Genomic DNA, 26,943 nt, shown 5'->3' with positions numbered 1-26,943 from the left:
ATAATATTACCAAGAACAGTGCTACCACACTGTATTAATTCTAAAAGAGAACTGCACTGGCAACTGAATTTTTCTTATTGTAAAGGAACATTACAAAGAGAAAAAATAAATGCTGGGGCTGGTATGCTGAACTGGCACAACTGTGTTTGACACAACTCCATAGCTTTTAAACTGCACATATCTACAGATACACAAAATATCCAGATTTAGCGAATTATGCAGCTCCGCAGTGGTACAGGAGCTTATGAAACTAAAAACTTCATCCACATTTTTACTGCAGATGTGCAGACACACAGTCTTATTATTATAAAGCTTATAGATTCATTATTAAATGTGGTGTTTTTAAACGGTTGGGGTTGTTTATTTGTTGACTTACCAGATGATTAGTCCTTACTGAGTACAAGAGACATATAAATGATGCAGTTTTAAAAATTCAGCCTTCTTTAAGCTATCGATAAACATAAGTCCTAATTTGTTCAAAGTGGAGAACATGTATTTTCAGATGACCTGAAAATGGCTGAATGGATCTTCTTCAATTTTGGGAGGAAAATGTGATTTTTGGTCTGAAACCAAATATAGCAAGTTTCAGCCCCAAAAGGAGAGTCTTTGAGACAGTTATAAGAATGCAAATTGGGGGCTGCTTTGGAAGTGAAGTTACAACTTTGACTAAAGCTAAAGGAAGAGCGGGCGGATTGATAAGGATATCTGTTCCAGTGAGGATGAAGGAAAAACTGCCAGAGAGCTTGAGAAAGGTGTAAGAAATGAGGTGCCCCGGAAGGGAAGAGCTGGCAGAGCAGTAAGGGAATGGCTGTTCTGATAGCAGGGATGAGAGAGCTCCCAAAACACAATATATAGACCCAAATTCAGATCCAGCTTCTGCATAAACGCAAAATGGCACGAGCGCTCTCTTCTTCCTACAAATTCCCAGAGCATTCCCTCACTGACTGAACTGCCCTCCCAATGACCTCTTTCTCCCTTCCACACAAAAACAGATTGCTTTATTAATTGATCCTCTCATGTACAGTACTTACCTAAATCACTTTGTGAACCAGCCAAATCCACTTTTTGTAATTCGACTGCTACCTAAAAAAGGACAATGATTCAAAATGAGCAAATACTGAATATTAAGCAAACCTCCACTGACATTCTAGGTTCCGTCACTCTGAGCATCCCTGAGCATCTCTGAGGCTGGCAGACCTAGTACTAGCTCATGTGAAAGTCCCTATGTCTCAACTGAACACTGTCAAATATATAACTGGAATCAGTCTGGCTCACCTCTGTGCTAGTATAGGTATTAGAACTATAAGAACGTGTTTAGTCTTTATTGAATGCTTGTGAATTGCTGCATGCATTCATCTCACTTATAACATCTGTATTCCATATTGTAAGGTAATAGTTGAGTGGTTGTATTGTGAGCCTCTGTGTAAATCACCAGACATGGGAGAGACATTAATTAGTGTGAAGGGCTGCTCTTCAACAGAAGGTGTTACCATCCTTTCCAACAGGAAAGGTCCATCAATATCAGACAGACTATTGTGAGATGTTATTAAAGAGGAGAAAAGCCATTTGTTGTTCTGCTCTCTCCCACTCTGCCCATGAAGATGAATCATGCAAGTTGATTCCTCCCATCAACTTAGTTTGCAGCTCAGAACACTTGGCAGGAGGGGGATTAAAAACCCTGATCAAAAGGAACAAGGTACCTCTATGCTGTTTGGACTTTGGGGGGCAAAGTGTTTCTAGGGATAATCCAGAGACCCTCAGCTGCTTAGTCTGGGTTAGCTCTAAAGGACATATGGAGCTTGCTGATTATAGACACTTCTATTACCTTTTGAAAGTTAAGATTGTAACTCATGTGTATATAGGTTTACCTGTTTTAAACTGGTAAATAACTCTCATGTTTACTTTTCCTATTTAATACATCTGTATATAATATTGTCTTTGGTCTGAGATGTAAGGTACAACTGACCTGGGGAAAGTGACTGGTCCTTTGGGACTGGGAGAAAAATCTGAATATTGCTGTGATTCTTCGTAGAAGGGATCATCTATCACAAAGGTAAGCTCACCTGATTGGTAAGACAGATCAGAGTACCCAAGGGGATTGTCTATGACTCCATGTTAAAGCTCTTATAGTGCCTCAAGAGTTTACATTTGATAATTGGTTGGTGAAATCTAAGTATAGAACTCACAACCAATTTGGGGTTTGTGCCCTGGATTTTAATAGTCTGCACTGAGATTGGTATTCATGCACTTGAGTCACTGCAGGCTGCGTTACAGTATCTATATCAGAACTGAGACTAACATTATAATGACAGTGTGTGGATTTTCTGCCCTGCTCTGTTCCTTTTGCACTGCTCATGCAGAAAAATGGAGGGTAGAAGAGAGGCTTCAAGTCCCCTGCTGGGGATTCCCTGGTGTGAGGCAGTCACCAGTGGGTAGGCAGCTAGCAGAGACAGTTCCTAAACTACGCACCCCAGAGACCTTGGCACAGGGAGCATGTCAGGGCAAGGAGGAAGAGTAGCTGAAGTGTGATATGTTCCAACAATCCCTAGCTGATAGATGGAGACAGTTGTGAGCTGGAACAAGTTAGAGCAGTCCTTGGGCTGCTCTAGCCTATAACTGGTATGTATGGGCAGGGAATCAGGGATGGCCCTTACCCTACCCCCCAAATCACATGCTGTAACCAAGGTAACCTGGATGTAGCAGATAATTTAGCCCTATATATTTTTTCCTCTTGTTAGGCCCAATCCTGCTCCCCATAAAATTAGCAGGAGCTTTGCTAGGTTTAAACTGGTTATACAGAGATGAAATGCTATATATCCCCTTATTAATCCACTAGTTCCCCAAAATTAATCTGATTGCAATAATAGGACCTAGCAAACAATAGGATTAGTCTGATACTTAGGATAAAGTAGAAATATTTCTAGTTTATCAGAATTAGGATTAAAAATTGACAAGAAAAAGAGACTTCAGCACATTAATTAGAACAGTGGTTCTCAAACTATTGTACTGGTGACCCTCTTCAAATAGCAAGCCTCTGAGTGCGACCCCCCCCCTTAAAAATTAAAACCACATGTTTAAATATTTAACACCATTATAAATGCTGGAGACAAAGCGGGTTTTGGGGTGGAGGCTGACAGCTTGCGACCCACCATGTAATAACCTTGCGACCCCCTGAGGGGTCCCGAGCCCCAGTTTGAGACCCCCTGAATTAGAAGGTAGTAGAAAGACAAATATACGTATCATCCACAAAGTGGGGTTACTAATCTGCCTATAATATTTTCTGACTAGGAAATCAATACATTACCACATCTTGGCTATTCTTTGTGTGAAAAATATTTTCAAAAGATTGAAGATGCCTCCAAGATGCTATAAGTGTGGCTTCCCACCTCAGTTTCAGTGACTGATTGTCACACCCATAGTGATATAAAGTGAATGAAGTGGGTAGGCAAAAGTGGATCAACAGAGATTTCCCAAGAAACAGATAAATGTGAGCAAGGTTCCCATCAGGCAGCACTGCTGATTGATTTGACCACATAGATCACATACCTATTAATAGTTCTGCCTTATTGGAACGTTGCGGTGTTTAGGGAGCCAAGTCATGGCATTTCTGGGAGAATGACAATAAAATAGCTAATGTTGCCACATTTTTCGAAAGAAACTCTTACCTAAAATCTTGGAAATGTGAAGGATGCCGCATTTTTATAGAAAAAAAATTATAATTTCAAAAGTGCAATATTCCTGCTTTTCATACATGTTTATTTACTCACCCACAGATTGAGAGTCCCGTTTTCATCCATTGAAGCTATCTGGAATGACAGGCCTGACATTTCTAGGGGGAAAAGTATAACGATACAGTACTAATAACAACTTACATTTACATAGTACCTTCATCCTGAATTATACCAAAGAGTTTAAATATTTACCAAACTGCTATATTAACTATGGGCCCTATGCAGCTCTTCTGTGTGCTGCATAACAGAGAGGAAAGTGCCCTAATCCCAAGGAAAGAAGAGGAGTCAAACTGGATACTCTCTTTTTCACCACCAAGTCCAAGGTTGCCCTTCTGCACCTTTCTACATGTTTGGGTTCTGCAGGGATTTGGGGGCAGAATGAGAAGTGGGAATAGGCCAAATTAGATAACAGCTGGACTGTGCAGAATGCTCTCCTCTGGACCCTGTGAGTTTTAGAATAATAATTTGCACTTAGTACACCTATGTCTTCTACTACATACCCTGGTGGAGTTTGGGGCAGCATCAAAAGTAGCATGTTTCCTGAGGTAGCAATGTTTCTAGGGGAGGTGGGTCATTAGGCAATTTAGGGTAAGGCAGTGGTCCCCAACCTTTTTGTCTGGCGGGCGCCAGACGAAGGACTGTGGCGGCGGTGGAGCATCCGCCGAAATGCCGCCGAATTTCTGCGGCATTTCAGCGGCGACGTCTCTCGATGACATCACTTGTCGGTATGACTCACCACGTTGGGGACCCCAGGGGTAAGGGTACAGAAAGAGGTGCCAGGATCAGTGGCACATTGCGGGTGGTATCAGAAACAAACCTTTCCACAGATTCAGATGGTATCACCTCTTAGCTGAGGGATAATATTTGGCAGAAACTCCGTAAGGTTCACCTTATGGAGTTTTTTGGGCCATCTTTCCCCATCTTGTGCATTTTACCATGGGAAGATACAATACTGCCCTGCATACAGGGAGCATGACAGAAATGCACTCACATTTGCGGTAAAAGAGCATACACTAACAATGCATAATAGTTTAGGGCAGAATATGAAGAATAATGCTGTATCCAAATGGAAATACAGGGGACTTTAAGAAGGCAGAATTGGAATTTGGCTAGGACCAGAGATTAATACCCTTGAAAAATGTCTAGTATAACAGCTATTAACTTAAAAGAAAATACCACATTTATTGATCCTTCGGAGAGCAGTTCACATACCTTCTTGAGAAGATAGGTGTGAGAGCCCATAATTATGTTCCTTACAGACAGATGTAGAGACAGGTTCTATTGCCAGTACAGGATATGTGTGGTTTAATGAGGAGAGAACACCATCTGTGGTTAAGAAATTAACAATCACTGTACTATTTTCAAAAACAACAACAAACCCTACACATTTTCAGATTATTGTTTTAGGATTTAGTGATTACTAATCAGGAATGACAAATAATGAACTTCATCAAAAATTCAAAACAACTCTGCAAAATATAGTTCTTAAGTTAACAAAATAGTAGTGGTAAATTGTCTTCTATTATTTGTTTTTATTTTTCACAATACGAAACTTTGCAGCATCATTTGCACCACGGTTTCAGCCATTTCATTAATAAAAACCTGTTTGTCCAAGGGTTTGTCACTCTGCTGTTAAAATTTGATCCATACCTAGAACTTGGTCAAGGATGAAAGTTTATGGAAAAAATATGAAGAAAATTTGTTTGAGTATTTATGCAGTTACATGACAAAAAAGAAGACAGAGCTTCATTTTAAGGTATTTTTAGTGCTGGTTGTTAGTAGCTAGATCTTGATCATGGACCATTGCAGAACAAGTGGCTGCAGACAACCCCAACATAAAGCAGAAGCTGAAAAACTGTACAAGGTGGTTCTTAATCTAATCTGAGTAGTGGCAGAAAAGGGTGAAGGGAGCACAGGACCCTGTGGAACAAATACATACAGCTGGAAGGATCCATCCAAGTTACAGTCTCAACAAGGGAAGCAAAAACTGAATAAATATCTAGAACATTTTATGACTTTTGTGGTTTTAGAATCATAGGACTGGAAGGGACCTCGAGAGGTCATCTAGTCCAGTCCCTGGCACTCATGGCAGGACTAAGTATCATCTAGACCATCCCTGACACATGTTTGTCTAACTTGCTCTTAAAAATCTCCAATGATGGAGATTCCACAACCTCCCTAGGCAATTTATTCCAGTGCTTAACCATCCTGAGAGTTAGGAAGTTTTTCCTAATGTCCAACCTAAACCTCCCTTTCTGCACAATTTTTCTCCCTCCTCCTTGTAACAAACTTTTATGTACTTGAAAACTTCTTTTCTTCAGACTAAACAAACCCAATGTTTTCAATCTTCCCTCATAGGTCATGTTTTCTAGACCTTTAGTCATTTTTGTCGCTCCTCTCTGGATTTTCCTCAATTTGTCCACATCTTTCTTGAAATGTAGTGCCCAGAACTGGACACAGTACTCCAGCTGAGGCCCAATCAGCACAGAATAGAGCGGAAGAATTACTTCTCATGTCTTGCTTGCACACTCCCACTAATACATCCCAGAATGCTGTTCACTTTTTTTGCAACAGTGTTACACTGTCGACTCATATTTAGCTTGTGGTCCACTATGGCCCCCAGAGCCCTTTCCGCAGTACTCTTTCTTAGGCAGTCATTTCCCATTTTGTATGTGTGCAACTGACTGTTCCTTCCTAAGTGGAGTACTTTGCATTTGTCCTTATTGAATTTCATTCTGTTTACTTCAGACCATTTCTCCAGTTTGTCCAGATCATTTTGAATTATAATCCTATCCTCCAAAGCACTTGCAACCCCTCCCAGTCTGATATCATCTGCAAACGTTATAAAAGTACTCTCCATGCCATTGTCTAAATCATTGATGAAGATACTGAACAGAGTCGGACCCAGAACTGATCCCTTCAGGACCCCACTGTTATGCCCTTCCAGGATGACTGTGAACTACTCTCTGGGAACAGTTTTCCAACCAGTTATGCACCCACCTTATAGTAACTCGATCTAAGTTGCATTTTCCTAGTTTGTTTATGAGAAGCATAGTTTGCTCTTGTGCTCTTAATAATGTCTCTTTGAAAAACTGCCAACTGTCTTCAACTGGTTTTCCCCTTAGACTTGCTTCTCATGGGATCTTACTTACCAAGTCCCTGAGTTTGCTAAAGTCTGCCTTCTTGAAATCCAGTGTCTTTATTTTGCTGTTCTCCATCCTACCATTCCTCAGAATCATGAACTCTACCATTTCATGATCATTTTCACCCAAGCTGCCTTACACTTTTAAATTCTCAACCAGCTCCTCTCTATTTGTCAAAATCAAATCTAGAACAGCCTCCCTCTAGTAGCTTTCTTCATCTTCTGAAATAAAAATGCCTTTAGATGCCTTCCTTTTATTAAATCTTCAGATATGATATATTCACCAGCTGTAAACCCAAAACAGTTGAGGGTTTTTTTCAGAATAAAACATAGTGTTGACTATGAAAATCTCCAGTGAAAAGGACCATCAACAGTGTTGAGATGTACATAAGAACTCGCTTTTGAAAAAGCAACAAAAAAATGGACTAAGACTGTATCCCAGGACCATAACCAAAACAACATCTAGCAACATGAAGGAAGAGTAAATTAGCTAGGACTGACCATATAACATTTTGTAATAGAAAATATCACACTGATTACTTCCCTTTTACGTTAATGAAAGAATGTTTAAATTTATTTTCATCTTATTTTATGTAAGTCTGAATAATAAAGTTATTTTAAAAAAAATCAACTAGCTTTAAAGTTCAACAGTAAATGACCCAAATAGTAATGAGATATGGGGAGGCAGTCAGCATATGATTAACTAAAACTTACCTTTGCCTTTTGTCTTCTTGATGCCCAGTCTTATTGAACCTCATTCCATGTTTTGCTCTAGATTGTGCTGTGCTGATAATGGTACATCAACCATGTTGGAACATTTATTTATTTGTTTTGAATCAGCTCTAAAACAAAATAACTCCAGAGCTGTGGGTGTCCTTGACAGAGACCATACAGGTCTCCAGAAGGGTCATCTAGAAGTGCCATTTTTATTACACTATTGATTTTGTAAAGTTTCTAAAATGTTATACCCATTTGGATTTAAAATCTTTTAAAATAAAATTTAAACTTTACAAAAACGTAGTAAAACAAAAACCTGGCACTTACATTACATTACTCCCTTGTTAACTCTACAGCAGCAGGTAATACATATTGTTCCCAGAATGGTATCAGGCACACAAGCTTCCACTTATTTTTTTGTACAATTCTGACGTTATTAAAGCTGCTGATACTCAAAAAAAGGTAAACAGTTATAATAATTGCAAGCCTCATCAGCAACAACAGAGGAGCAAATAAATCAGTGTTTTTTAATTGGGAAAGACAAAACTGGTAGAAAAATAATTCTTCCAGAGATGTCAAATTTGTTTATGAAAAAGGAAGCAGTACACCAAAAAGAATAATCTTTAATTAGAAAATATCTACCATTTAATAAGATTTTAGAAGCAAATACATATTTAGAGGAGTCATTTCATTATGTACCCCATTGTCAGAGATTACGATTTCCAAAGATTTGCTGCTGAAAACTGAATTGTCTCATTTAAGATTAAAGAGATCCAGCTCCAATAAGTGCAGTACTAAAATCCCTGTGTTGATATAAGCAATAAGCCCCAACAGGATGTACACACTTGGCTACTGCTGCATTGTGCAGCACAAGACCAAAGATCTTCAATCACTTAACAATTCCATCAATAGCCAAATAATGTATACCCCCGCATGATTATTACTGTTGGGTATGAAACATTAACAATCATCTAATTTTTAAAAATGATGAATTTCTCAATGTAGTTCCTATATTAAAAAAACAGAACTAAAGTAGTGGGACTCACTTTGCAATATAATGAGAGGGCCTAAGTAGATTAAAGATGGGCTGTTGCTTTGAAGTGACTCCCATTCTGTGGTGCAATGTAACTCTAGATAAGGTAGGCCAATTTTCATGTGAGGGTCAGGTAATCTAGAGAGTCTAAATTGATAGAATATACACTTTGTTCTGGCTTCTTCAACATATAAATTATACCAGTTTAAAATCACTTACCTACCTGATCCTGAAATTAAATCTGCATGAGCAAACTCTTCATTTGTGTGGAATCCCATTGACTTCAGTTGGGCTTTACACAAGTGTAAGGATCTGCCCCTGCTGATCCAATTGCTGATCCTTAGACCCACACCTGCTTACCAATATGTAACTTACATGCCTGATATAAAACTTTTATCATCTCTGAATTTGGCCCACTGCATTTAAGGGAGCCTAAAAAAATCTAAGTTGTTTTAATCACGTGCCAAGGGGTTGGAAGAGGGAACACAGGAAGAAAGCCCACTACAGAAGGTGGTCAGGAGGTCTAAGCAAAGTAGGTCACACCCACAGACTCTTGAATTTACACCTTACGCTAGCTTCTCGATGTGTAAGTAACACCAACTTTGACTCTATTACACAACAGCAAATGACTGTAAGTAAGTCGAAAGGAATCTAACTGAGTCCCCCTTACTCCATCTTGCACAGCACCTCTGACTTTGGGCCTGTGTCTCCGAGACACTGGTGTGGGAGTGATGATCCTACAAAACATTAGACCAACACACATTTTTTTCAGTGTTGTGATCCTCGCTGTGCATTTATCTTGAATTAATGCCATCATAAAAAGGCCTGACCTGACAATCAACCCATGTCAAAAGTCACACTCAGATTTTGAACAGTGCTAAACTCACAGACATGAGCAATGCAGGCTTATGTGGAAGTTTACTATGATTCCCTAAGACTTTATGTTGCTCCAATGCCTGATAGATACATAGGCAATAAAAGGTCATGGAGAGATAATCCCACCACAAATATTACAGTAATCGGATAAAATTCTGAGGGGATATAAATTACACAGGTAGGATTTTCAGAAGTACAGTATTAGAATTAAGAGCACAAGTCTGATAGAGAGTCAATGGGACTTATGCTCTTAAGTCACTTAGATGCTCCTGAAAATCCCACTCATGTCAAGAAGTGGGGTTATAAATAGGAATAAGAGAAATCTAAATGTATGCTAAGATATATGAGGGAGTCAAAGTGAGTGTAAGGTAGGCTAAATTGATTTAGCTAATGACCTCATCTGGTCCTTCATTATGCAACTTAAATAGGGGAGTAGCCTATTTTAACGTACACTCCCCCATAAGGTATGTCTATGCTGTAGCTGGAGTGTGCTTCCCAGAGCAGGCAGGCAGACACTTTAACACACTAAAAATAGCAGTGCGGCTGTGGAGGCTTGGGCTAGCCACCCAAGTATGTACCCAGGTGGTTGAGTATGATTATATTCGGGGGCTAGCCCAAACCACTGCCCATGGCCACACTGCTATTTTTAGTGTGCTAGCTAGAGCAGAGCTAGTTCATGTTTGTCTACGCAAGCTGGGATGCAGTGGAGATATATGCTCAGCTGCTCTCCTGATACACTGCTCTATTCCAATCCTTTGGTTTGTAAATTACAGCAACTGACATTCCTTTACACCCATTACTGACGTGTAACTTTTACCACCTTATATATCATCTCTGATTTGGCCAAACTAGGTTAGCAAGAAGCTAACATTTCTTATCATAATTTATGATACCTTAACTGAATGTGAAAAGACCGTTCAAGACACATCATACTAACCAGTAGAAAATGTTGGAGATCTAAAAATCCAGTCAGTTTCATTTAACTTCATACAGTGATGCATCCTTGAGTCTTCTCGGAGATCCCACACTACCAATGAACCATCCATTGTTCCAGCAAATACTAAAGTTGCTTTATTGGGACTAAAGCAGCAGCATGACACCTATAAGGTAGGAACAAATATACTAGGTTTATAATTGAAAGGGAGCTAAAGACTTGATCCGCTCAATATATCTGTGTTCTTCCAACCCACATAAGTCCAGAAAAGCTAGAGATACTGGCTCCATGGCAGGCCAACGTAGGCTGCAGAAAACCTCCTATCTCCTCTCCAGAGCATTGCTGTATTGTCCCTACCCACAGTTGCAAAGCTGATAGGTATAATTCCATTGCATGGGAATGGCTGGGGAGACAGGTGGCTCCTTGAAACCTTTGGCCTGGGGGGGAGGGGGAGGGAAGAAAACTGTAAAATGGAGTCAGGGTGAACGTAGACCCTCTCTCAGCTCTCCAATATCAGAGTGTGGAGTGGAGTGGGGGTATTGTCTCATTCACTGGATTCAACTGTACAGGATTTATAAAGAAATTTTATACACTATACCAGGACAGAACAGCACAATATGCATCCAAAAATCATTCATTCAATAGGCAATTGTGTAATGACTAGGAACTGTACCTCTGCTTCACAAACTAAAACTTTCTGAGGACTGGAGGGCTGCCAGACATTCCATACACACACGATGTACTTCCTGTCCAATTGATTAGCACCTGGCTTTTCAGGTAACCCATGAACAGAAAGCAATGCCTGCCTCTGAACCTGAGAGACGTGCAAACAGGACACCTTTCGGCCTAAGTCAAAATAAAAAAGGAAAACTTGTTGAACATCAGAGAGAATAATTAGTTGCCACAGGCACAACCTAAGGAATTAACGAGTAATTTCAAAGAAAATTTTAATATTGTTGGCAGAGTGCATTTGCTGCCAGAGCATGAAAGAAGAGGGCATAGGGAGAGGGAGAGAAAACCGTTCTCTCCTGTCCCAAAATTGGCTTTAAATGAGGAAAGTGAACAGGAATGGAGGGAAAACTGAGTCACTGCTCTGCTCACTGCCTGGAGGCAAAGAATCTGAAGAACTATTATTTTGAGCATAACCAAGCCCTGGCATTCTCATTAATAAGTCTGAGATGACTATGGTACATGCTGGAAGAGATACTAACATCTCAACCAGGGAATGGGTAGAGGAGGAGAGGGTACAGGATGTAGAAATGTAGGCATCTGTCAGAACAAGATTCATTTTTCTTGCATATCTCACGTTGCAGTAGGTCTTTCCTTCACCCAGTTAGGACAGTTTTATTTTTTTCATTTAAATTTTTGTAGTTTGCATGGAGAAAGACACAGCTTTAGGGTAATACACTGCCTTCCATGTGTGTTGTGTTCTAGACACATCAAGCCATATTTTAGCAGTGCAACATGGTTGCTTTGCCCCACATTTTTAAGTAAATTGAGCTCAAACTAACCTAAGGAGGATCATTCCAGTGCAAGGGTGATCTTTCAGAGACAGAGAGCCAGTACATTAAAGAAAAGAAGGTGTGGCCAGGCCATCCCTATGACAGACTGACTCTTGGCTTTATTTTTGGCCTCTTGTGGTCATTTGTAGCCACGGTCCTCTAAACCACCATATGGGAAACTGCTCTACATAGAAGTACTGCAGGATCAGAGGAATGCAAATGTGAGCTTTACCTCACCTTTACACCCTGACATGCTCTCCACAGATCAATCAAGCACAAGAGATGGCACTTCATGTAAAGAAGAGGAGTTCAATTTGTCCACTAAATGGTGTGCAATAAAGTTCTCTTACCATGGAGAAAAGGTAGATTAGTATTTAACTGGAAGCAGCTATCACTAATAGACAGACTGGTTTGTCGAGATCTTAGATTCCACCTGGGTTGTGTTGCAACTCGATCTTCCTCAAGCAAAACAGCAATCACCTTTCAAACATAATTAATTACATTTATAGAGATAAAAAAGACCATTCTTATATTTCAACTTTGCTATCTGCAACTTTCAAAACTATTTGATGAGTTTAATAGCTTTTGAGCAACTCTCTTGCTAACTTCACTACTTTGCAAAATATGGTTTAAGAGGGATGTATGTTTTACACATGCTTTTTTCTGTCCCTCTGCACATGGTTGAATCTCACCTGTAATAAATATTATTCAAGCGTACCTAGAAAGGACAGGCATTTTAAGTGATTCATCTCTCCCACATTTTAGATATGCACACTTAATGAAGTAGAAACGTACCTGACAAGCAGACCGGAGGAAGTTTGTTAATCTCTGCGAATCAATCTTAGGTGTTACAACAATATCAGTGGACACATCATTGCTGCTTCTGGGACCTGTAAAAAGACATGAGGTTACAAACAGGCACCAACATACAAAATCAACTACCAAAGGAAGTTCCATGCTCTACGAAACATTTGAGAAAGAGAAGGGATGATAGCAGCAACTTCTCTTCAGCGGCAACGATGCTGAGTTTGGAGATGCCGCTGGGGGCATACTTCTCTTTCCAGCAGAAGCAGGGATCAATCAATCAATCAATACATAAATAAATAATAGCAGTCTGTCTCATTTCATGCTCTAACAGCAGCAGTGAAAAAGAAGGAGAGGAAGTTTAAGTATTTACGGCCCTAAATAAACAATAGCAAAGGGTTACTCACCTCCAGATACAAGTACACTGTCTCCTGGATGTTGTGTCCATTTTTCTAGAGTCTCTATTTCATCCGTCTGAACGTCTCTCTCAAGATTATCCTCATTGCTCTGAACATACGCCTAAATATGAAGATAAAAGTATTAACATGACAATGCCAACTCTGAGAACTTTCTTGCTGCCACCAAATAGCTGAAACTTAATATAAACAGTAATTTTAAAAAACTATTACATTCAATATTACTGTCTTCTGTTTGTAAATTAGTTTCTAAATACATACACATATTGTGCTACATATTAAATTGAGAGTAAATGCATTTTTATTATTCATGTTTAAAATAAAATCTTTGAACACATCTACCAACAACATTCCAGAAGACACAGAATAGACAAAATATTTTAATGCCTTTGACACACTTAGTTTAGGATAAATATTGGAAAGCTTGAATCTCTTGCAAATATTCTGAAGACTCCTGTGGTTTTGCAGCTGTCCTTTATGTTAATAAGCACTAGTCATCTAAAAATATTTATGAATGTATTATGTATTGCCTTGCTTCCTGTTGCCATTGTACTATCTTTCCCGCTATCCTCCCACTTCATATACAAATTCCTCTAAAAATTAGAGAGTTACTGACTGCTTAGGGGTCATTCTTGACATGGTTTTTCTCTTGTCAAAAGTAATTAAAGTGTTGACATTTACCACCCTCCTAGCTAATGTAACCAATGGAAGGAAAATCATTTTCCAGGATAAGAATCTCAGCTTTCAGGATTTATATAGTCTTAAAAGTCAGGTACTTGCCTGTTTAGTGTTTGTTTTTCCAAAGTTCCTGATGTACATGTCATATTCATTCACTGGAGGCAAATCCAGTAAAGAAAAACTTACTGAGAAGTCCAGGTCAATTAGTCGGAGCAGTTCTGTACTGCGTTTCCTTTACAATGAATTACAAAACAAAAAATAGTTAAGGTGCAAAACCTATATGAACCCATGCCATTTTAGAGGAAAACAGCATTACACAATAACATACTACAGATCTAGCACTCTATTCACCTCTCCAAGCAAATGCATGGAGTTCCATATCAATGCCCATTGATATTAAAATGCATATCAGTGTAGAAACTCATACAAGGAACGGCAATATTAGGAATTCTAGTTTATTGTGACATGAGGGTAAAGATCATATATGACATCCAAGACCTGACTGCAAATCTAGGAAAACTTATAATAATTAGAGTCTAATTATTAGTATAGGTATACATAAACCCAAACTTTTAATAGCTAGGGAGTGTTTGTGTCCAACTATTCAAAGTGATAAGTTAAGTCACAGACCTTACTGAAAAGCTATGAAAAACTACCCTTCCTGTGATATAATGGATGCATTTTACATTCTTTAAAATAGTTAGGATGGTGGGAAGTACTCCTAAAGCCATGCCAAATATGCCTTTTTTATTAGATAATAATATTCACAATTTTTCCTGTGTACGCACAGAGTAGTCTACATAGGCTGCGACAGCAAGACTCCCAGCCCAGCTAGAGCCTAGGCTCTGAAGCCAATCCCCCTCCCTATGCTTCAGAGCCTAAGTTCCAGCCAGACCCGCAACATCTACACAGGTATTTTTAGTGCAGTAATGCAATTCTGAGTTTGATGACCCTGTCTGAGATGCTCTCTACTGTGGACTGTGTAGACAATCCCTCACTATATAGATTCTATAGAACCAAATTAATTGTTCTTTGTTACTCTTACTCAGAGAAATTATTTTAATATTTCCTTAATTAAAACAAAGCATGCAAATGGGATTTAATTTAAACCAAATCATCGTAGTTGATTAAGCAATCCTTCATCACATGTAAAATCAAATATTATTATATACAATATTATTTATATATTAAATAATTATATATAAAATATTACTAAGAGTATTTCAAACATAATGAAAAGAATTTACATTTTAGATGGTGAGCTACCTAAACAGCCACATGCAGTGAATTTTTAATGCTGCTTACTTCTGTTTACTGGCCATAATTTGGCTACTTTGCCGCTGGTTTGCTGTTTCAAAATCCATGAACATTCCACAGAGAGAGCCTCTGGCAGGAGAATCTTGCCTCTCTGTACGATATTACAAAATTTTGTGAGTGAAATAAATAAAACATTAAAATGTCAGATAACAGAAGGTATAGCAATCAACAAAATGTGTATGATGTGCAGCTACCAAAGATTAATTATGCAGGTAATGATATATTTGCAGGAAAAGGACTGATGCACTGCGTATCATAACTTTATCAAATACAAAGCAACTAATCTTTTTTCCTTTACTGCTGTTCCTTTACTATTCAGATTTTTATTTCAGCAGTCATCTTTAGTGCTGAAAATGTTTCTTCTCTCTTAAAACTGTCCCTTCCTTTCACCATGAAGAATCCCCCAATGTACATTAAGAGTTCAAGGATCAGTGACAATACTCTGCCTCTAAGATGGCCCTGTTTAAATAGTGATTATTAGGTCAGATTCAGCTAAGCTGGCACAAGGTGGTGTGTAAACTATACCTCCCAATAGCAGGTTGGCCTCTACAACTGAGGCGGAATCACTGATGAAGAGGACACATTGCATCCCTTTGGAGACATAAGCCACAAGCTGAAAACTACTGCTCTAAAGCCAATCTAGTCAATGAACCAACTAAAGAGCTAGAATCCATGAACTCTTAAATTCTAGCTCCAGCTCTGCCAGTGACTCACTATGTGGGCTTTGAAAAGTTAATTGACGTCCGTGTCTGATTCACTATCAGAGTCGACAATAATTAGGTACCTTAGAGGAAGATTGCTATGATTTGTTAGATAATGTTTGTAAAGTGCTTTTAAAATGTAAGAATCTATAGGAGTGCTAAGTATCACTGCTATAGTGATTTGTAGTTTACATTAAATCAAAATGATTTGTCAAAATACATAGAGTACTCTACAATTTACAAGAAATCAAAATTTGTGCAGCAGGTGTTATAAGGTAACTTCCAAATCTCATCTATAGAAGAGTGTACAGTAGAAGTTGAAGCAGGAATCGTGAGCAAGGAATACAGGAAATCTGCACTACAATATATTGATTCTTATACAGAAGGCTCTCACAAAATCTGCCCTCTTTTAAGCTGCATATGCACTAAAAATTAGGACCCATATTTCCACATTTATTGCCTTTTAATAATTAAATCAAATCTACTCAGTTTACACATAAGATGATTTTTCTAACGGCCAAATTACTACTAACTCAACCTGGAATCTAAAAGTCAAGCTGAGTTCTGACAAAGATTCTGTAATCAGACTTTAGTTAAAAATTAAGTTGATGTTGCATGATCCAGAGAGAATTCCAGTCACTCTTCCATAGCTGTATTGGCCCTGAAGTACTAAGAGGAGTAAAAAGTAATAAAAGTGCTTTTTATAGACCCAATCCAACATTGTAATCTGCATGGTTGGACTGTGAGAAGGTGAATTGGGGCCTTACGGTAGACATAATTAATAAACTAAGCAGATCTGTTGAGGAAGAGATTGTCATTTTATATAGTCACTTTTCACACCAAAAATATACTTAAAAGGTTTTGGTTTAATTATAAACCAAAAATAAAAAATTTTATTTGTGCTCTTTTCATAGAATCATAGACCTGGAAGGGACCTCGAGAGGTCATCTAGTCCAGACCCCTGCACTCAAGGCAGGACTAATATTTTTATTTTATATTTTATAATAATTTTATCATAACTTAACATTTACTAGTGGAAAAAATATAATTTTTTTTCATTTTTAACATAAGAAATATCAGGTCCTGACTTGTCTCTTTCTGTTGGAGGACGTTGTTAAGACCTTTGAAAGACTGGGAGGGTGGCATCACAGGAAGCTGAAACATGATCTACAGCTCTCTCAGCCCTCCAAATGAGGGAACAGGGTTATTAAGTCTCGGCCTGTATACTTCACATTTGAAATCATTAGTAATATCTTTGAAGTTTTGCTTAGCTATTTTAAAGTTATGCTGCTTAGCCACAAAGCTAAGTGATTTACTCAGAACACTAGTTTTTTTGCCTTTAATGGAGATCTTTAGAACAAGTTGAAATATCTTGTTTGCACAAAAGCTGCTATGCATTTAATAACAACACTTAAAAGATTGAGTTCGATCACATACCCACGTTTGGTTCCTTTTCACATTCTTTTTGAATTTGCTTTGGTAGTAAGGTACCAATCCTCTCATTTTCTGCATTAATTGCTCTTTGAATTTCTTCTATTTCTGATTTTTTGGAAACAGGGATCTCTCTTAGTCTTTCTTCTGAGACTCTAGCCTCACTATCATTGTCTTCATCATCATCATCATCAAAATCATCTTCATAATCCTTTGAAAAGAATACTAGTTTTAATAAATGTTAAACATAAATTAAATCAAATAATTTAAATCATATTACTGGTGCCTGTGTTAAAATACTGTTTGTCTTTTTCTAAAAGATGCTTTAAAAAAAATCCTATAGCTCAACACAGTGAAGAGCAAAAAGAGTTCAAGAGCAATGATGCATGAAAATGGACATATATACTCTATCAGAGTCATTTTAAAAAATAATTCTTTAATTTAAATAAACAACATTCTCTTAAATGCTTGTGATAAGCTTATCTGGATAAGCCACACTCAGTGTCTTGGAACTGAAAAACAGTACCAATTTTTTTTTTAATCTTCTAAAAAACTTAGTAAAGTAGAATTTCTGTAAAGTGCGTATCATAACAATGTATGTGCTGGTGTGTGGTGCTATAACTGTTTTATGGACATTTGTTTAAGGTGAGCTGCATGACTCTCTGTGGCTTTGCACATATGAGTAGTCATCCCCGACTCATGCCAATAAAACCTTTATATCACCACACACCATTATGTATACTATAGCAACATGGCATAAAATGGTCATATTAATGACAGAATAAATACCTCTATTTCTGCAACCAATGAATAAAACGTACTTATTTTGCATCTTTCACTTCATCTTCTCTTTTCCCACTAATCTATATATGCTATGATAATCCTAACTTCTTAAACACTTTCTAACAGCCATCATTTAAAAAAAATAATCAAGATCCCAAACCTGCGAAAACTTAGGCCCATATTTAACTTTAAGCACAAGAGTTGTCCCACTGAAGTCAAAAGAAACATACCATATACATACAACGTAAAGTTGGGTTTGACTGAAATCAATGGGGCCAAGATTTCACACACAGACCTAGATGACCACAGTCTACAATTTAGTTGGACTTGGCTAGCAATAAAGCTCCTTGAGGCATATTTTGTTTCTTTGCACAATTTTCTTGGCTAAATTCTGGTAAATAGAGCTGGTAACCTAATTTTATTCTTCTAACCAAACTGCAAGTCCAATAAAAGAAATTAATACAATTTTTGTAAATTAAAAGACTGAACACATTTTAGTGACCTACTGACATGTCAGACACACATGTCAAATTTGAGTTTTTCTTACAATCAGCAGTCCATAACAAGTGAGTGGGCCAAAATTCAAGACTTTTACTCAAAAAGGTTGAATACCTGAAATCTAGTAAGACAGAATGATGATCCTTTGAAGACTTCTAATGGAAAGTCAAAGTTGCCCCCTGTTCTACCCAACCCCACCCCAGACTCAGAAATTTAACTTCCGATTAAGATAAAAGCCTGGCAAGAAGTCTGAAAGGGCCACAATGTTACCAAAAAAGTAAAAGCATAAAACACAAACCAGGCTATATCTGTTATTACAGCAAACACAAGTTACATTTATGAATTATTACAAAAAGAATAAACTTATACATACTTCAAAATCATCTTCATAATTTGTCAAATAATTATCACTGATTTCCTAGAAGGGAAAATATAACAGTGGAATAAATTAAGCCATTATATAACTTTACAATCTTTTATTTGCCAGAACATAAATAGTGAAATTACCTTCTGTAATAAAATTAAAAAATATATTTGTAAAAATAATTACTACAAAGTCAGATCATAAATGGAATTACAGAACTATGTAGCAACAGGTGGTGATGATGGATATACAACAACAATTTAAGACACAAAAAAGTAGTCAACTGAATCACATTCTATGAACAACAGCTTCTTTTCTTAAGGTATTTTTCAGGGAGATTAAATGTGCTGGTTGTATATACTTTCAACAAAGCCCCTCACAAAGTTACTGTAACTTTCATATTGGTATAACAAAAGAGTAAAACTGCCTTATTTCTCAGAGAACTAGACAGGAACATTCCTGTCGCTACATTAATTATAACTGAGTTCAAAGCTGATTAGTAATAAAGTAATCCAATTGTAAATTTGAACTAGGAAAAAAAGAGCCATGGATTAGTGGGCAAACAATAAATCTTCATTTAATAATAACTTCATCTAACAACATTACAATCTCAACTAAACACAATACTGGATTTACTGAGAGAATAGTTTATTCTTACTGAAATGACTGATGAGGAGTAGCTGTGCCTGCAGTCCTTAACCCATTCCCCTCCAAAAGCCACCCTTTCTCTAAATACCCGTAGCTGCTTAAAAAAAAAGCAATGAGTGACACATGTACCAATATCTTAATTTTTATAGTTCCCCTCTCCCCCCTCCACTATTCTGTTTTATTTATTCATAACTTTGACTATCAGAATGAAAGGGATTTTAAAAGATTTCAAAACAGCAATAAAATTGTGCATTTATGAAAAAATGTACAATACAACACCAGCACTTTTGACAATTCACATCAATGGCCTACAAATTACTGTGTAGGGTCAGGTATTTTCAGTGCAATAAAAACCTAGGTCTCTCAATAGCTGTTAAAATCATCTAATTGTCTCCCACAATACACGAGTCTGTGCCAGTTTTTGATAATTGTACACTAATTAAACTGCATAAAAATACTATGCAGAATTGTATGGAAAAAAAACAAATGGAATTTAACTCACAAGGAAGGCTATTTGATAATTCCATGCTCTCAAGAAATCAAGAGAAAATAAAAAATATCAATTGTCCTTACAAGTTCTTCCTCACTTTTTTGCCTCTGCATAGGTTTCCATGCTGACACATGTTCACCTTGGTGTGGCTAATGAATCAAAATATAAAAACAGTAAGAGAAAAGAAGTGAAATGTGGCCCTGAACTAAGTAACTGAAAGATCTGATTGTAAATATATTAGTATTAATAATTTTTAATCCTGAGCATTATATCATGCTTGTAATCTTCAATGTACTTTACAGACTCGAAAGGCTGGTTGGGACAAACCTAATACAGCCATCAGGAGTAGTAAGACTCCAACCCCAGCTCCTATACAGCTTTGTTAGAGCTATGTGGATCTTGGGTCTGATACCTGTGTGCAATAGGGGCCTGCATTCCAGCTGCTTCTCCAGATGCCAACAAGTGTGGGAACACACTCACAGTGGCCAATGGTACTGGCTCAGAAAATGAAAGGAAGTAAGCTGCACCCATTTAAGATCTGCTAATAATTACCTTACACACACACACACACTCTCTCTCTCTAACGGCTAGTCTACACTAAAAGTGTTACAGTAAAGTGTTACTGAAGCACATCTGGTGAAGACTCTCTATGCCAACAGGAGAGAGTCCTCCCGTCGTCATAAAAAAATCCACCTCTGCAAGAGGTGGTAGCTATGTCAGCAGGGGGAAGCTTTCCCGCCAACATAGCGCTGTCCATACTGGTGCTTAGGTCAGTATAATTTACATCACGCGGGGTGTGGATTATTCATACTCCTGAGCGATGTAAATTATACCGAAGTAAGCTCTAGATCAAGTCTAAGAAACATTTGGGGGGAACTGTGATGCTAAATCAAAATTCATCCCAAGACTATTCCTGGGGCAGTGTATATTATGCACCACTCCTCCCACAGAGTTGTGTCTAAGGGTACAACTTAGTTTAGAGTAACTAAAAATAAAAATATTTATGAAAACAAAGCTTGAAAAAAAATGGCAAAAGGTATGTGATCACAAATTTTAACAATGTACTAATGCACTCACGCAAGGGGGTAGTGTTAAGCTTAGCACTTAATCTTTCACTGCTGACTACTTACTATGCAGTCTTAACTTTACACTAACACAATTTTTCTGTATGTAATGTCTTGCCTTTCCATGAGGCAAAGGAAAAGACCAGAAAAATAATTTACTTACCCTACAGTTGGTATGGATTCCACTTTAGGGGTACATGCGACTACTGTATGTGAGATTGGGTCTTGTGAATAGCAGCGTCTGTTGGGGCCATGCACATGCCCTGTGGCTGGTCATGCTTTCACATGGTGGGATAAAGGGTGTGTGGCCACAAACTTCCCTCAGTTCCCTCAAAATTCAAAGCTCAAGTTTCTAAGGACTCCAAAATGTGGCGACGGAAGGCATGTTGTGGGATCCACACTAACTACAACATCTCAAAGAAACACAGTTACTGTAGGGTATGTAATTGTTAATTCTTCTCTGAGTACATGTCAGTATGCATTCCACTGTAGATGACTGGAAAGCAGTATCCAATCTGGATAGTGGAAACCGGCATCAGAGCTAACCTTTATGTCACGGATATAATGTTTAACAAAGGTCAGAGGGTTGCTCCATGTTTGTTTGTTTTTTAACATCTCAGACACTAGCAAGTCCCTATGAAAGAATGTGTAAGGAGGTCCAGGCATAAGGGCTTGGAGCTAGCTTATCCGAAGTGATAGCAACACTGTCTTAAAGGTAAGGATATAAGGTGATATATCGAAGGTAAGGTGATATATCGAACAATCCAGCAGTGGCTCAAATGGAGGTTCTATGAGTTTTAGGAGGCCGATGCGAAGATCCCACGTAGGAGTCGTCTCTAATAGGTGGGAAGAAGGCCCTTGAAGAATCTTGATACCGCCAGCTATGACAGCCAAGTACAGCTGTGGTTTGAGCATTGGCCTGCTAAACCCAGGGTTGTGAGTTCAATCCTTGAGGGGGCCATTTAGGGATTTGGGGATTGGTCCTGCTTTGAGCAGGGGGTTGGACTAGATGATCTCCTGAGGTCCCTTCCAACCCTAATAATCTATGATTCTAAGTACAGCTGTCTTATATTATGACACACTGATATTGCTGCAAGGTGGATTTTGGGAGAACTAAATAGCAGTGCAGCATGCTTCAAGTGTAGCATATAGTCTAGGATCTTTAGTAATCTAAACTCACACAAGCTGGTAGCCCATGTGATATCCTCAGGGCCATACAAGTGGTGTATATATATATTGTATGTATGCAGCCCACATAACACATAGGGTACGTCCATACTACCCGCCGGATCGGCGGGTAGCAATCGACTTCTCGGAGTTCGATATATCGCGTCTCATCTAGACGCGATATATCGAACTCCGAATGCGCTCCCGTCGACTCCGGAACTCCACCAGCGCGAACAGCGGTGGCGGAGTCGACGGGGGAGCCGCGGACTTCGATCCCGCACCGTGAGGACGGGTAAGTAGTTCGAACTAAGGTAGTTCGACTTCAGCTACGCTATTCGCGTAGCTGAAGTTGTGTACCTTAGTTCGCCCCCCCCTCCCCCTAGTGTAGACCAGGCCATAGAGAGCTGCATATGCAGCCCACAATGGTAAATAGGTTGAGAACCACTGCAATAGAGGCACCAGTATATTGGATATCTTACAATATGTTTTCATTTGGAGGAGTAGGTCTTCCTAGCAGATGGTTTTCCACGCTATATGGGAATTTCTAGAACCTATCAACAGGGCCAGCTCCAGACCCCAGCACGCCAAGTGTGCGCTTGGGGCGGCGTCCCGCGGGAGGGCGGCGGGCGGCTCCGGTGGACCTCCCGCAGACGTCCCTGCGGAGGGTCCACTGGTCCCGCGGCTCCGGTGGAGCATCTGCAGACATGCCTGCGGGAGGTCCACCGGAGCCGCGGGACCAGTGGACCCTCCTCAGGCACGTCTGCGGGAGGTCCACCGGAGCTGCAGGACCGGCGACCAGCAGAGCGCCCCCCGTGGCGTGCCGCCGTGCTTGGGGCAGCGGAAATCCTAAAGCCGCCCCTGCCTATCAAGAACAGTCTGGCAGTGGTACTCAATCAGCCAATATCTAAGCTGTCAGATGCAATGACTGCAAGTCTGTGTGCAACATCTGATGGTTGTTCTGAGATCAGGAGATGGATGGGAGACCAAGCAGACGTGTAGATGGTCTGACAGTCCAAACTGCCTCAGCCAACAGAAAGCTATTAGGATCAGTGTGGCCATGTCCTGTCTGACTCTGGATATCAGGGGAATCTGAGGAAAGGCGTATAAGAGCTCTGGACACTACTGTAGAAGGCAAACATCTGGCAAGAAGCCCAGGTTCATACTCCCCCCACCCCCGAGAAGAAGTTTGGGCATTTATTGTCCTCAGTGGTGAATAGATCTATTGTGGGAGTTCCCCCCAAGAATATACCAGCTCTCTAGATGTATGCAGCAAACACTCATGGTTGGTTATGTCTTCTTAAGAATCCTGCCAGGTTGTTGCTGGCTCCTGGAATATGGAGAGACATTGGTGGTTACCCTGTGGTGATGACATCACGTCCACAGCTTGATGATTTCCTGGCAGAGAGGGGATGACCATGCCCCTTCTTACTGGTTTATACAGTGCATTGTGGATGTGTTGTATGTCAAAATCTGCACTGTGGAGTTCCACAAAACCAGCAGGAATACTATGCATGCCAGCTGGCTTCCCCTGAGTTCCAGGGTGTTCATATATAGTTTCAAATCATCCTGGAACCAGGTTCCTTGCATCTACAGATGGTTCTTGTAATGAGCATCAGCATCAGGAATGGGGTGAGAAGTGAACCCTTCTTTGTATGTTCTGTGGCCAGCCACGAAGCGAGTTCTTGTACGACAGAGGGCGGGACTCTGACTCTATTATTTGTGTGATACTGGGAGGGGATTACACTGATCTCAGACATATTATAAGGACCACCACTGAAGTCTGGCAAGTGGCATCATACGTACACACTGATTTGTGGCCTAGTTGCCCCAGAGATATAAACACCATCATCATCAGATTTGATTTTAGGTCGTTTATCATTGACTCGAGACCCCAGAACCTATCCTCCAGGAGGTAAGCTCTTCTTGTCTAGAGTCCATCACGACTCCCATGAACTCTGTTTGTGATGGTATGAGAGATGATTTCTCATAGTTCACAAGGAGTCGTAGTTAGGGAATAGAGAGAAGTCACACTCTAGGGGTGTTGTGGTCTCGTGCTGAGACTGCCTCTGCCCCTGGGACTGCCCTGTCAGGTCTGGGTAGACATGGATTCCCTTTCTCCTTAAATGCATTGCCACCACTGCCAGGTATTTTGTGAATACTTTTAGTGCTGTGGAGAGTTCAAAGGGCAATACCCTGTACTGGTAATGGTTGTGCCCAACCATGAATTTTAGGTACTTCATATGGACCAAGCAGATAGCTACAAGGAAGTATGCATCTGACAGTTCCAGAGCCATGAACCAATCTTGAGCTTGAGGAGAGGGAATGATGGAATCAAGCATTACCATCCTGAACCTGAGGCGATTCTTGTTAAGTCTCCTCAGGTTTAGGCTATGGCAAAGACCCTCTTTCTTCTTCAAGCTAAGGAAATACTGGAAATAGAAGCCTCTTGCCTTCAATTCTGACAACACTTCCTCGATGGCTCATAGACAAAGTAACGAAGCCACTTCTATTTGTGACAGGATCTCATGAGAAGGGTCCCAGAAGAGAGGCAGGAACAGGGAATGAGGAATGAAATTGAATTGGGGGGGCCATTAGCACTAATCTCTAGGACTCATCTTTCCAATATTATGGCAGACTATACTTGGCAGAATGGGAAAGAAGGTTTCCAAAGGTCACGCTCTCTGGGCTGGTCCAGCTGGGGCTCCTGACAGGCCCATCAAATTTGCTGACACACTGCAGAAGCCAGGTGCATTGCTATAGAGGAGGAAAGCTTGGGACCCGTTGTACGTAGCTTTCTTCTTGGCATGATTATCACATTGCCTGGTATAATGATATGGCATCCTTTGTCCTCTCTGGGATGAGAGTACAGCTTGTGGTATCGAGTTCATGTATTAATCTCCAGGGAGTGCAAAATGGCCTTAGAGACTTTTAAGGAGTGCAGAGCACAGTCTGTTTGTGCATAGAACAATTCCATGCTTTCAAAGGATAAGTCTGCAACAGTGATGCGTTATTCCCTGGGACTACCTTATGCTTGAAGCCATGATGCTCTGTGCATAGTTATTGCAATGGTCATAGATCTGGCAATGGTGTCAGCAGCATCCATTGCTGCGTTTAGGGCTGTCTTGGCCACAAATAGGCCTTCTTAGATTATTTCTTTGAACTTTTCCTTGTTCTAAGGTAGGAGCTTTGATAGAAAGTTTTTCATTCTACTCCAGGCCAAAAAAATCATATTTGGCCAGAAGGGCCTGATAGTTTGCCACCCCATAATTGCCAAGAGCCAGAGGAACAGGATTTCCCCAGAAACAGGTAAAGCTTTTTGGGGTCTTTGTTCTCAGGGGATGGAAGCATTTGGATCCTTTTCATGAACTTAGTACTCCTTTTCCACCCTCTTTATGGTGGGTGTTATCGTGGCAAGTGTCTGCCATAAGGCCTTATTGGGACTGAGCAGTCCTTCATTTATCATAAGGATGATCCTGGCCGAGCTGAAAGTTGTCAATATGTGGAACAACTTTTATGAAATTTTTCTTGTATGACAGATAATTCTATTTCTAGAGTTTCTGCAATTCTGATAAGCAGTTTTTGAAATGATTTGAAGTCATCCTGCACTAGTACTGGTGCTGAGGACATTTCTTTATCGGAAGACGAGGACGAGAGGTTCTAAGGTGGTGAAATAGGATGTTGTTATTGCAGTGGCTCCAGGTCTGGTGGCTCTTAGTATTCCTCTCTATCTGGTGTCAGGGATGCTACTCAGGAGAATGATCTCTTTCTCTTCTTAGAATGTAGTAGAGATCAGCTCCTAGAAGCATATGAGGACAGCCTCCAGTAAGCCCAATAAGGCCACAGCAGCATGCCATAAAGATATGGATGGTTTTTGTGATATTAGTCAGTCTAATGCCATTCCTGAGATGATGGCAGCTAAGCTGTATAGGGAGAGTCAACTAGTTTTTCTACAGTATCGCCCAGAGATCTCAGAGAAAAGGGTTCTCTACTTGAAGATGAGAAGATATGTCCTGGTGTTGGACAGGAGGAGCAGATCTCCGCTAGGGATGGGATCAAGGCACACGGTACTCTTGGTACCAGGGTCTGCACCGGTATCAATAGGTGCCTCAGTATAGAGGTCATTTCAAGTTCTTCCAGAAGCTCATTTGGCACACTTTGTTTGACTGTAGGCATCAAAACCAAAGGTTGTGTCACCAGTGCTGGGGTCAGCGTTAGTGAAATTTTTCTCTATGCTGCTGCGGTAGGCTTCTCCCTAACAATAGCCCTCACAGCCATGTGCGGCTTAGTGGTTTTCTCCACAGAGACCCTATGTGGTCTATCCTTGAGGGATGATACTGCACTCTAGAGTTTCTGCATGCGTGTCTGAGGCAGACTCACTTTGTGCCAGCCTTTGGTAAGAGAGATACTGGCATTGGTGTCAATGTTGTGGGTTTCAGTGCCAGCTGAGTGAGTGCAGGTGCCGGGTCTTTTCTCTGTGCCATTTTCTGCATGCTGGTTTTAGGCACTGTGTGTCTACTAAACAGGGTCCTCAATGAAGTTGGCTTGTTTGGTATTTGTCTCCTCCAGATCGGAAGATATCTTCATAGATTGTTCCAGTAGGTGAAGCTTCAATCACAAGTCCTGCAACTTATTTATGTGTACTCAAAG

At 39.8% G+C, this 26,943-nt stretch overlaps 1 protein-coding gene across 6 annotated transcripts in view; it reads right to left on the bottom strand.

Annotated features, from left to right (window-relative positions):
• Window positions 1–26,943, bottom strand: part of DYNC2I1 (dynein 2 intermediate chain 1) — a 56,547-nt gene that overhangs the window by 9,673 nt on the left and 19,931 nt on the right. For 3 of the 6 annotated variants that reach the window (XM_039524692.1, XM_039524689.1, XM_039524693.1), the window contains exons 8-20: window positions 20,149–20,214; window positions 18,937–18,981; window positions 17,289–17,493; window positions 15,139–15,250; window positions 13,936–14,065; window positions 13,147–13,258; window positions 12,731–12,825; window positions 12,286–12,415; window positions 11,107–11,279; window positions 10,437–10,599; window positions 4,944–5,057; window positions 3,768–3,829; window positions 1,032–1,083 (exon numbers count right to left, since the gene is read on the bottom strand). In XM_039524692.1, coding sequence (XP_039380626.1) covers window positions 1,032–1,083; window positions 3,768–3,829; window positions 4,944–5,057; window positions 10,437–10,599; window positions 11,107–11,279; window positions 12,286–12,415; window positions 12,731–12,825; window positions 13,147–13,258; window positions 13,936–14,065; window positions 15,139–15,250; window positions 17,289–17,493; window positions 18,937–18,981; window positions 20,149–20,214 — 1,459 coding nt within the window. The remainder of the gene's footprint in view (window positions 1–1,031; window positions 1,084–3,767; window positions 3,830–4,943; window positions 5,058–10,436; window positions 10,600–11,106; window positions 11,280–12,285; window positions 12,416–12,730; window positions 12,826–13,146; window positions 13,259–13,935; window positions 14,066–15,138; window positions 15,251–17,288; window positions 17,494–18,936; window positions 18,982–20,148; window positions 20,215–26,943) is intronic. The other 3 variants (XM_039524690.1, XM_039524694.1, XM_039524691.1) reach the window with 2 other exon arrangements.

This window comes from Mauremys reevesii, linkage group 2 (genome assembly GCF_016161935.1).
Source record: "Mauremys reevesii isolate NIE-2019 linkage group 2, ASM1616193v1, whole genome shotgun sequence".
NCBI classification, from domain to species: Eukaryota; Metazoa; Chordata; order Testudines; family Geoemydidae; genus Mauremys; species Mauremys reevesii.
This window is presented reverse-complemented; position numbering and strand designations above follow the sequence as displayed.